The 11,829-nt window shown below is 34.2% G+C and overlaps 1 protein-coding gene across 3 annotated transcripts in view; it reads left to right on the forward strand.

The window, feature by feature from the left end:
* Positions 1–11,305, forward strand: part of LOC136826872 (SET and MYND domain-containing protein 4-like) — a 32,168-nt gene extending 20,863 nt beyond the window's left edge. For all 3 annotated transcript variants that reach the window (XM_067084390.1, XM_067084392.1, XM_067084391.1), the window contains exon 5: positions 9,063–11,305. In XM_067084390.1, the coding sequence (XP_066940491.1) occupies positions 9,063–9,713 (651 nt within the window). In that variant the 3' untranslated portion in view covers positions 9,714–11,305. The remainder of the gene's footprint in view (positions 1–9,062) is intronic.
* The last annotated feature ends 524 nt before the right edge of the window (positions 11,306–11,829 follow it).

The raw sequence follows: 11,829 nt of genomic DNA on the forward strand, positions 1-11,829 counted from the left end.
ATTGCCATTGTCTGATAAGGTATATTAAGGGAATTTTTGCCTAAGAGAAATTATTATTGATAAATCTTTTGTGTATTCTGTGCGTTCTTGTGTTTGCAATCTCTTGATTTTTCACATTTTATATATTGGTGATTTACCATTTATTTACTTAGCATTTTAAATATTTCTTGATAATTTAACAATGCATACTTGATTTAATTTTCATTTATTAAGATTTTCTTTTCAAATCTTGAGTAGTTCTTGATAGTTTAAATTTTGATTGATTATTTTTAATTTCTTGATAAATTAAAGTTTTTATGATTTAGTTTTGTTTAATAATTTGATTCAAGAACTAATTAAATTTTGTGTGGTTTTCAATTAATAGAAAATTTTTCAGATTGTGAATTCTAATAAATTTTGAATTTAAAAATAAAGTTTTGTATTTATAAAAAAAAGTGTTTCATCTATTGACCGCCAGTGAATAGGATTAATTGTGTGCATAAGGCAAAGTGATAAATATGTTTTGTTACTTTAGTTTTGCTGAAGTGACTTAAGACCAGGGAAACAGTTAAAATTGTTAGATGAAGTGATGCCCTTTTACTCTAGTGTATCTCTTGTTTAATTGTTGATACCTCACACTGGTCTTGATAAAGTTAGTTTGATTTTTCATGTGATTAATGAGCTTTTTAAGGGATCACTGTTACATTTAAAGTACTCAGTCGTAATTCTTATAGTTATGAGAGTTCAGGTATCTAGCTGAAGTGAGGTAAATTTTCGAAATCTGTGATTAGTTGTATAATAACCAGGTACTTGGTACGCTTCATGACAATAGAATTTGGTGCCCAGAGACCCGGGAGCAAAACAAAATAGCACTCTGGTTTATGGGTTATACTGGTGGTGTTAGGGGTATATTTTGATAGGAGAGTGACCTCATAGATATTTTAGCATTATATTGTGAATTATTTATTTGAGTAACTTAGAGAAAATGCCTCTGTTCGATGTTCAGAAGTTTTTAGCAGCTCCTTCCATCCAAGGGTTACCTGAATCCAACCTGACTAAGGCGCAGTGTACTGCTTTAGTAGTGGCATGTGGGGGTAATGTGTCTAGTGGTATGATTATGGCACAAATCGGATGTATTGCAATCCAAGCATTGATGGACTCTGGTAAAACAGATGAAGAGTTAGGAGAGCCACGAGAATTGTTGAATGCAGGTGAGGTAGAATTTATAGATAAGCAAGAGAAAAGTGATGCAGAAGCAGAGCTTAGACGCATAGAAGCTGAAGAAAAAAGTTTGATTAAGGTGAAGATGCATGCTGAAAGAGAAAGACGAGACAGGGAGAAAAGGGAGAGAGTAGCAGAAAAAAAAGAGAAAGAGCAAGAGAAGAAAGAGAAAGAGAAAAAGAGGAAAGAGAAAGAACAAGGAAGCAAGAAGATTATGAAAGAAAGATGAAATTAATAGAAGCTCGCTCTGAATTACCTGTAACACTGTCTAACCCTACCTAAGGTAATTCCGGCCCTGTATTTGATGTAGTAAGAGTGCAGAAGTTAATTCCAAAGTTCACAGAAGAAGCTCCAGATGAGTTTTTTGATCACTTTGAAAAAGTGGCTTCAGGTATGGGATGGCCAGAAGATAAATGGTCAGTCTTGTTGCAGAGTGTTCTCACTGGTAAAGGGAGAAGTGCCTATTTAGCCTTATAAGCTGATCAGTGTAAAGAGTACAAGGTACTCAAACACAATGTTCTACAAGTTTACCAGATGACTCCTGAATATTACAATGAAAGATTCAGATCTTTGAGAAAGGATGACAAGATAACTTTCTTGGATTATGCCTAAAAAGTAAGATGTTTCCAACAATGGTTGGAGGCTGCTAAAGTTAAATCTTGGACAAACTTGAAGAGTTAGTAGTCCTAGAGCAACATCTTAGAGGAATTCTTGAACACATAAGAGCCTATTTAAGGGAGAGAGAGATTAAGAAACTTGACAAAGCTGTTACACCGAGTAAGGATTATAATATTATTTGTAGCAAAAGGAACTATAATGTCAAGTACCAGAACGAACAATGCACAGGTTTTGGGTCTCATCCAAATTTCAGGAACATCACTACTGGGAATCCTATAAATGGCAATGCCATTACAAAGCCAGGAAATACCCCTCAGCAAATTAAATGTTAAATCCTCATCATCCAGTCTGTTCTCAAGACAGATATAGAAGACTAATGTTGTCTGCTTCAAGTGTGGAAGAGCAGGACACTACAGTCGAGATTGTTATCAGGAAACAACAGCAGACAAAGCCAGTTGGTCAAGTGGTTAAAGTTAACCAGGTGAAACAAACTACGAAGAGCAGTGTGGGGAAGACTGAGACAGTTGGGAAGACTGAGAATAAACAACCTGAGTGTTTAGCAGCCAGTGGAAATGTAACCTCAAGCAGTGAGTGACTGAGCAGCTTGGAGGCTTTTAAGCCATATATCTATGAAGGTATGCTGACAACTCAAGGAGGGAGTGTGTAGGTACCAGTCAAGGTATTACGTGATATGGGGAGTAACCATAGTGTGGTAGTTCATGGTGCTCACCCACAGTTGGAGAAGAATCTCACCGGAGATTCAGTTATTTTGAAGGATATAGGAGGAGAAGAGGTAACTCCTATATGCCGCTTGCACCTATTGTGTGAATTGGTGACAGGGAATGTTGACTTTGCTGTAAAGGCCTCGCTAGCTGTTGAAGGTGTGCATGTTTTACTGAGTAATGAAGTTGGTGGTGTACCATTTGTTCCTTGTCCTATAGTGAGAGAAAAACTGTTGAGGATTAGTCTTACGGTAGATTTAGGGAAGAAGAACCCCTACCTGTTTCCAATTTGTGCAATTGCCAGGAGTATGAAGAGAACTACGTCTGCAAGTGAAGAAACTGAGGATTTACCTCTACCAGAAAGATAAAGTGAAGGATCTTTGAGCTTAGAAGAGCTGTTCCAGAAAAGTTAAGTTACCCCTAGTGCTAATAATGAAGAGATTTCCCAAGAAGAAGAGGATCCTGTTGTTCTTGAAGAGTCTCATAGTAGTCAAAGTGTTTCTGATGGTAGTAGTGAAACTACAGTAGCAGAGTTAGCAGATATTGAGAGTTCAGCCCTTGAAGTTGGTCAGGCTACTAGAGAGAAGCTAATAGAACTGCAGAAGAAGGATACAACGTTGACGGATTTGTTCTTCAGAGTTGTTGATCAGGAAGAGATGCAACAAACTCCTACCTGTTATTATCTAAAGGAAGGATTGCTAATGAGGAAGCATCGACCTGCAGATATACCAGGAAATGCTGAATGGGTTGAATATCATCAAATTTTAATTCCATATCCATTGAGGAGCAAGTGATAGCAGCAGCACACGAGGAGGGACATATGGAAATCAGGAAGACTGTTGAGAATATTATGAAGTATTTTTTCTGGCCTAGACTTTACAAGGATGTTAGCCTGTTTTGCAGAGTGTCACACATGTCAGATAGCTGGAAAACTGAATGAAATCATTCAGAAAGCCCCCCTACAACAGATAGAAGTTAGAAGATAACTCTTTAGCAAGGTGATTATAGATGTGGGAGGGCCGCTTCCGAAAACAAAGAAAGGAAATGCATATCTGTTATCATTAATGTGTCCAGTGACAAGTTATCCTGAGGCGATTCCTGTAAGAAGTATAAGAGCAAAGGTAATTGCTGAGAAATTGGTGGAGTTTTTCTCCAATTTTGGAATACCAGGAATTGTGCAAAGTGATAGAGGAACGAACTTTACTTCAAAATTGTTCCAGGATGTGATGAACTTGTTAGGAGTGAAACAACAGTTACCAACTGCTTATCATCCAGAGACTCAAGGAGCCTTGGAAAGGTTCAACCAGACATTGAAAAGTATGTTAACAAAATATTGTTATGAATCAGGAAGAGAATGGGATACTGGTTTACCCTTGATGTTATTTGAAGTTAGGAATGCTTACCAAGAAAGTATGGGATGTTCACCAAATGAAATGATTTTTGGTCGAGACGTGAGAGGTCCATTGAAGATTCTTGCAGAGAATTAGGAAGAAAATCAAGAGGAAATCCAAGGAGAATATGTAAAGGAATTTGCAGAAAAGGTTAAGAGAAATTAGAAAATTCTTTAGAAAATTTGAAAATAAGTCAAGAAAAAATGAAAAGGAGATATGATGCTAAGACTAAGCTAAGAAGTTTTAGTGTATGACAACAAGTTTCAAGGTCCCTGTAGGATAATAGAGAAGTTAAGTGATCAAACTTACGTGATTGAAACACCAGCAAGAAGGAAAAGACAGAGGAAGATACATGTAAATCTTTTGAAACCTTACTTCACAGAGACTAAAACTGAAACCGTGACAATAACATAGACAACTTCATCTACAGAATACGATGATTGCTATGAATTGGGAGCTAAAGCAAGATGAACAATTCTTCCATATTGGAAAATTTGGAGGATAAACTAAAACATCTGAGTGTTGAGCAAAGTAGTGAATTAAGTGAGGTGATTAGAAGTTTTCCTAAAATTTTTGCAGATGTACCTAGGCGTACCGATCTGACAAAGCATGAGATAAAGATCAGAGAAGATGGAAAACCTTTTAAACAGAGCTTATCACTCATCACCTTTTCACAGAGATATTTTGAAGAAAGAAGTTGAGTATTTGTTGCAGCATGGATTAGCAGAACCCAGTGCAGGTCATTATAGTTCTCCTTGTTGTTAGCGAAGAAACCAGATGGCTCATTTAGGATGTGTACTGATTATAGGAAACTGAATTCCATCAGTGTGGCTGACAATTATCCCTTGCCTCTTGTTGATCAACTACTTGATAATATTGGGCAAGCCATATTTGTTTCAAAGATAAACTTGTTGAAAGGTTATTATCAAATTCCCTTGGGTGAGAATGCTAAGTTGCTGTCAGTTTTCATTACTCCTTTTGGACTGTACCAATTCACTGTTTTGCCATTTGGTCTGATGAATACACCTGCAACATTCTAACGGGTGATGGATCAACTGCTAGGATCCATAGAAGAAGTGGATGTATACCTTGATGACATTGTGATTTATTCTAATACATGGGAAGAACATCTGAAGATTTTAAGGAAAGTGTTCAAGAAACTACGGGAAGCAGGACTAACAATAAACTTACAAAAAAGTGAGTTTGGAAAGGCAACTGTTCAGTATCTGTGATTTGAAGCTGGAAAAGGCCTTCATCCTAATGCAGAAGGTATGGACATGGCTGGAATTTATCGCCGATTCTGTACAAATTTATCAGCCATAGTAGCTCCCCTGACTGATTTTGTAACCATACTGTGTAGAGATAGAGAACATTTTTGGAAAGAACAATGTAATTGCTGATTATTTATCCCGTTCTCAATCATTGGATTCAAACCTGGGATAACTAATCTTCCAGGGGGAGGAATTTCATGATGTTGCCTTGTAATATGTATGTCTTTCCATAGGTTTGATATATTTACTCTTCCATTTATCATGTGTTATGTGTAATGATAATGATTGTTGAAGTATCGTATGTAGTGTAGTGTCAGATCTCAAAAGAGTTAGTGATTTAGATAACTTAATTGCATAATTTAGAATTAATAATATCTTTCTTGATAATAGCGTAGTAGCAGGAGAGAGAAATTCGACTTTTAGGCCAGGTGTTCCATCTGTCATCAGTTCAGATAAGAGAGCGCTTTGTTTTGGGTTACGTGATGACAGGTCGGTATAACAATTGCTGATCCGTTCTGGAAACCAACTCGGGTTTTTTTGTTTTGTTTTTAAAACATGCCAGTCATATTTAGCCAGTTGCAATCTGTTTGATCGTGTAAGGATTTCTGTAAAAACTTTGTTCCGTACGAGAAGAAGAAGAATAGTTTTGCAATGTTACATGTGTTCGATACATTTTTTTTTTTTGGTAAAGACGTGTACTTTTCAGAAATGTGAACAAGTGTTACTTGCACTGAAGCACATGGCAATTGTGTCATGTTTAAGAATGCATTGCTCTGATCATGTATTGTCCCAATTGCGTTCAAAACATTTTGCTGGAAGTGACGTCACCTTCCTTCTTCTAGAACCTTCTCTTGTATCTCGTTTCCAGAATGCCTTAGTGACATCATCTGTTTCATTATCTACTGGAATCCTCAGATTTACTCATTCTGATTTAAGAGACCATTCGTATTGGTCCCCCCCCTTCTCTCTCTCTTTCTTCAAAAGAGAGCAATTTTAATGTAATATATGTGTGGTCACTGGTGTTAGTCTTAGCTTTTGAGATCTGATCTTAGGAAAAGCAGCGGCACCCAACAAAAAAGTGTGTTTTGTGAATCTAAAATAGCTGCAAGTGATTTTGCAAAGGTTTTCACAAGCTTGTGTTAGGTAAAGTGAATTTTGCTCTTTATTACCATGGTATAATAAGGTATATTAAGGGAATTTTTGCCCAAGTGAAATTGTTATTGATAAATCTTTTTTGTATTTTGTGTGTTCTTGTGTTTGCAATCTCTTTATTTTTCACATTTTATATATTGGTGATTTAACATTTATTTACTCAGCATTTTAAATATTTCTTGATAATTAACATTGCATACTTGATTTAATTTTCATTTATTAAGATTTTCTTTTCAAATCTTGAGTAATTCTTGATAGTTTAAATTTTGTTTGATTAGTTTAATTTCTTTATAAATTAATGTTTTGTGATTTAGTTTTGTTTAATAACTTGATTCAAGAATTAATCAAATTTTGTGTTGTTTTCAAGCAATAGAACATTTTTCAGATTGTGAAATCTAATTATAAATTTTGAATTTAAAAATAAATTTTTGTATTAGAATTAAAAAAAAACAGTGAATAGGATTAACTGTGTGCACAAGGCCAAGTGATAAATATGTTTTGTTCCTTTAGTTTTGCTGATGTGAATTAAGACCAGGGAAACAGTTAAAGTTGTTTGATGGAGTGATGCCCTTTTTCTCTAGTATATTTCTTGTTTAATTGTCGATACTTCACACTTGCCTAAATAAACTTAGTTTGATTTTCATGTGATTAATAAGCTTTTTCAGGGATCACTGTTACCTTAGAGCACTCAGTCATAATTCTTATTGTTATGAGAGTTCAGGTATCTGGCTGAAGTGAGGTAAATTTTCGAAATCTGTGATTAGTTGTTTAATAACCAGGTACTTGGTATGCTTCAGATAATATATAAAATATATATATATATATATATATATATATATATATATATATATATATATATATATATATATATATATATATATATATATATATATGTGTGTGTGTGTGTGTGTGTGTGTGTGTATGTTACTTATATACGCAAGACATTTTATTTCCACAAATATTAGGCCAAAAATATAATTTCACATCAAATTCACAATACTTTTGGAATGAATTATACCATAGGGGAATATAATAATTGCTTCTTCACCAGCTAGGATTCAAATCATAGCTTCGTTTAAAAATAATGATAAAAACTTTAACCACCCGGCTGTCAAGAAAGATATAAATTAATATGAGCTCTGATGGACTTTTGTCTGTCTAATTTAGGCTAAATTACTTAGAATATATATATATATATATATATATATATATATATATATATATATATATATATATATATTATATATATATATATATATATATATATATATATATATATATTATATATATATATATATATATATGTTATCATATACATACATATATATATATATATATATATATATATATATATATATATATATATATATATATATATATATATATATATATGTTTGTTTGCATGTGTATGCATGCATGTGTGTATTTATGCATTCAGTATGTCTATATAGGGTCATTTGGTGTATTGGTAACCTAGGGCTTCTGGTTTTCCAACTGGTGTTGTAGAGTGGCTTGTAATAATAATATTGATGGCAGCACTAGACCAGACACTACATACATGCTTACCAATTATTATTATTATTATTATTATTATTATTATTATTATTATTATTATTATTATTATTATTATTATTATTATTATTATTATTAAATCAGAAGATGAAACCTATGCATGAGGAAGAAGCCCACAAGGGCCATTGGCTTGAAATTTAAGCTACCAAATAATATGGTGTTCATTAGGAAGAAGTAAGAGGAGGTAAAGGGAAATACAGAAAGAGGAGATCTCACTTATCAAAAAGAAACAAATAAATTAATAAATTGATAAATAATAAATTAATAAGTAGATAAAAATTGTTAAAATGCAAGAAGTTCCAATTGCACGACGTCCTCTGGGAGGCTGTTCCACAGTCCATCGGTGTGAGGAATAAAAGACCTCTGGAACCGAGAAGCTCGGCAGCGAGGCACAATACCAGTGTGCGGCAAATGTGAACAAAATATGTAGGCTATCAACCACAACATATGTGAATGTTCTGCATTAATTCAAAGCGTATACAATAAAAGGCATGACACATTTGCCAAGGCCTGGCCCTGGAAAATCAGCAGAGAAAAGTCTAACTCTGGTAAATAAAGAAAACCAGTAAGTGTTTATCACAGATGTAATGTAATCAGTGGAAGTTTCAGCCATCATCCTGGGAGCATTAGGAATAATCCCAGAGGACCTGGCACCTGGAGAAGAGTGAGCCCACAAACCTCGAATACGGCCTGCTCCAGAAAAAGTGTATGCTGGTTCCCAGCAAGGATAATTATGAAAGTATTGGAATCCTAGCAAACTTGTGGAAAAAACTTTAATCATCAGCCGAAGTAAGAAAATTCAGGTTTTTATACAATGAATACTTTCCTAATTTAAACATGTACCAGTGTTAAATGAATGTACAGTGTGACAGTGTCTGTGTTTTTTACCTGAGTGCAAGTTTTCAATTAATGCCTTTTAGCCTCAAGCAACAGAATATCGAATTTCAATCTACAGACATAAAATGACTTCAGTTCTAGTGTAATTTTCTTTCTTGTATGATGATTCTAAAAATAGCTGTAATAACTGGAAATGTTGACTCATCATTACAATGGCTTACCATGATTATTTATAGTCCTGGTAATTTCTTCATCATTTTACTTTGATTTGAATTTATTCACTTATCCTTTTTTTTCAGTGCACTATATCTCCATTCCATATTGACAAGGAGAACATTGGGTCAGCCATATATCCCACCTTCAGCTTGATTAACCATTCCTGTAACCCGAGTGGCCTTCCTTACTTCTATGGTCGCTATGCTGTTTTAAGAGCTGCAAGAACTCTTCAGGAGGGGGAAGAGATTACCATAGGATACTGTAGAGGGTCTTACATGCAGCCGTTGGAAAACCGTCAGATATACCTCAACAATGTATACCAATTCGAATGTGCTTGTGAAGCCTGTGAGGAAAACTGGCCTAGCTATGGAGAACTTCCAAGTGAGCTACACGTTAAGTGTGTGCTGTGTTCTCAAGCTGTCAGCGAGAAAACTCTTAAATGTCCCGATTGTGCCTTTGAATACACAGGGGAAGGCAATAATGAAGATGAGCGCAAAACGATCAGGGCCTGGAAAGAAGCGTATGCAGAAGCCAAAATGGCAAATGATTCAATTCAGAATATAACAAAAGCTCTGTTGGCTGGGACATTGAAAGTGAAACCTGACTTCGAAGTCATTCGAAAAGCAGTTGAGATTTTAGAAAAACACATCCCACCTCCATCTCCTCTCCTGTGGGATGCAAGAGACACATTGGAATTATACTTCCATCTTGAGGACAGCCAGAAGGCGACATAAACTATACTTAAGGTTTTCCTATGCTTAATTTTATTTTATGTTGTTTTCTTCACAAAATTTTGTTTGATTCTTTTAGTAAGAGTGGTCTCTAAATCTACTTAGAGCATGACTTCTGAGCAATATTTGTTTGATTCCATAATTTATTGAAAGTTTTGGGGTTTTATTTTATAAGTGAAATGCAACAAAACTGAGTCGATAAAAGTAGAAAGTACCTTGAAAGCATTATGGTAATTTTCATGTTTAACATGTGTCAGAAAATGTGGATACTTCTCTTACCAGATTCTTACACGAATTTGACGACACTTGAAAGAAAATGGTACTGCGATTTGATGGTTGTTAAGCAGATTTGTGGTCTTTTAATTAATTTTTCCTTTCCTAATATTCCTCATGACGCAACAAATTGGTTCGTGAATTTTTGCTATGAATTATTACCATAGTATAATTCTATTAGTGTCTAAAGTATCCTAATAGATTTGAAAGATGTTTTAAGGAGAATTTTACCTGGATCATTCATAATTATGCCAAAGAAAAAGGGAGAGGATTTGTGCGGAAAATGAAAACTAGAAAACTAAATGCTTATATTTGACTCATAAAGAAGAATATAGATACTGATATACTTCTGTTTATTTCTACTTATATACAGAAATTTGGATTGTAAATATATGTTCTTTCTTACTATACGTTTCGAAGGAAACTCTACATCAGTACCGAAAAAAATTACCATTATATTTAAGAAAATGTAATTGGTTATAGTTTCTGTAAAACATAAAAGATGCCCGGCTTTATTGCAAACCGTCGCTATAAAAGCTGATTAGAACCTACTGTAGGGGAGGTGGTCAAATCAACTTCAGCTTTGACTTCTGTGCCATTATTTACCGAATTATTATTTCTGAAAAAGCAATTTTATTTATTACTATACAAAATATCAATCGATCTCCTGAAAACTGAACAGGCAAGGGTTTTTAATATCTTGCACACAAATCAAAATTTATTCTACATGACGATCTATTGCACTACAGATTTCTTTTTGTAATAAACTATAATTTTCTGTGGGTCAGGAAAAAATCATTGTCTTCTAATGAATTCTATTCCTCTTTGCACCTAATTAATGTAACATACACTGGACTAACATACTGTCATCTAAATAACACTAAAGTCCGTTCATTTTAAAATGAGGGCTAATTATGTCAAGAAATCAAGAAATTAAGAGATACTGTTATCTTAATCATCAGCAACCATTGTTGTGTGTGGGATGAGGTATCTAATGGTTTTTTTATATAAAAAATGTGAAACCATCTTTACTGAATGTTCTTCCTGTTGCTTGTCAGCGTAACCTATTTTTACCAATGCGTTTTTCCTGCAATGGAAAATAAGATCCTAGGTAACCTTAATAGCTGAAGCAAAGAATTCCAGTCAAGTTCTCCATTTATTGTAAAATACGAGTGTGTGTGTGTGCATTCTACAGTTTTATCTGCCACATCCAAATAGCATTTATTCAGATAAGCAGAAATTATACAATACACTGTCTGTTTCAAAAGATTGTATTGCTGATGTTAGCAAATACTGACCATATTCTACTGCTTAAAAGTTAATTGTTTAATTTTTTCTTGAGTACCTTCAATGCGAAAACAATTGCCTACTTTATGCTATTTTAAATATACGACACTAACTTCCAAAAAACATTACCAGTTGATTTGATTTCAGATTTGCTTAAATCAATGTTAGAGCTATGACCAACGTAATTGGCTGTAAGGCTTTTATCATATAACTTTGAAACGTTAATGCTGCTCTCTATAGTATAGGGAACTTTGTTCCCTATAGTATAGATAGAAGCAGCTATTTAGATCTATCTTACTTGGTTTAGAGCATCACTGGATGAGGTTTAGAGCATCACTAGATGACACTTTGTCTGGTCTTCTCCATATTTTCCTTTCTGTAGGGATCCTCTAGAATCATTTTAGTTTCGGAACCCCAAGAAGTAATATCTCCTTACCTAGTAAAATAGAACAGGAACACAAACCCAAACAGACTAATGACGGGAATTATTTCTTCGGTTTAGCATAATCAAACAAACTATAAAGGAAGCAAAGACAGAAATGAGTACTGAACATGAGCC

This window comes from Macrobrachium rosenbergii, chromosome 41 (genome assembly GCF_040412425.1).
Source record: "Macrobrachium rosenbergii isolate ZJJX-2024 chromosome 41, ASM4041242v1, whole genome shotgun sequence".
NCBI lineage: Eukaryota > Metazoa > Arthropoda > Malacostraca > Decapoda > Palaemonidae > Macrobrachium > Macrobrachium rosenbergii.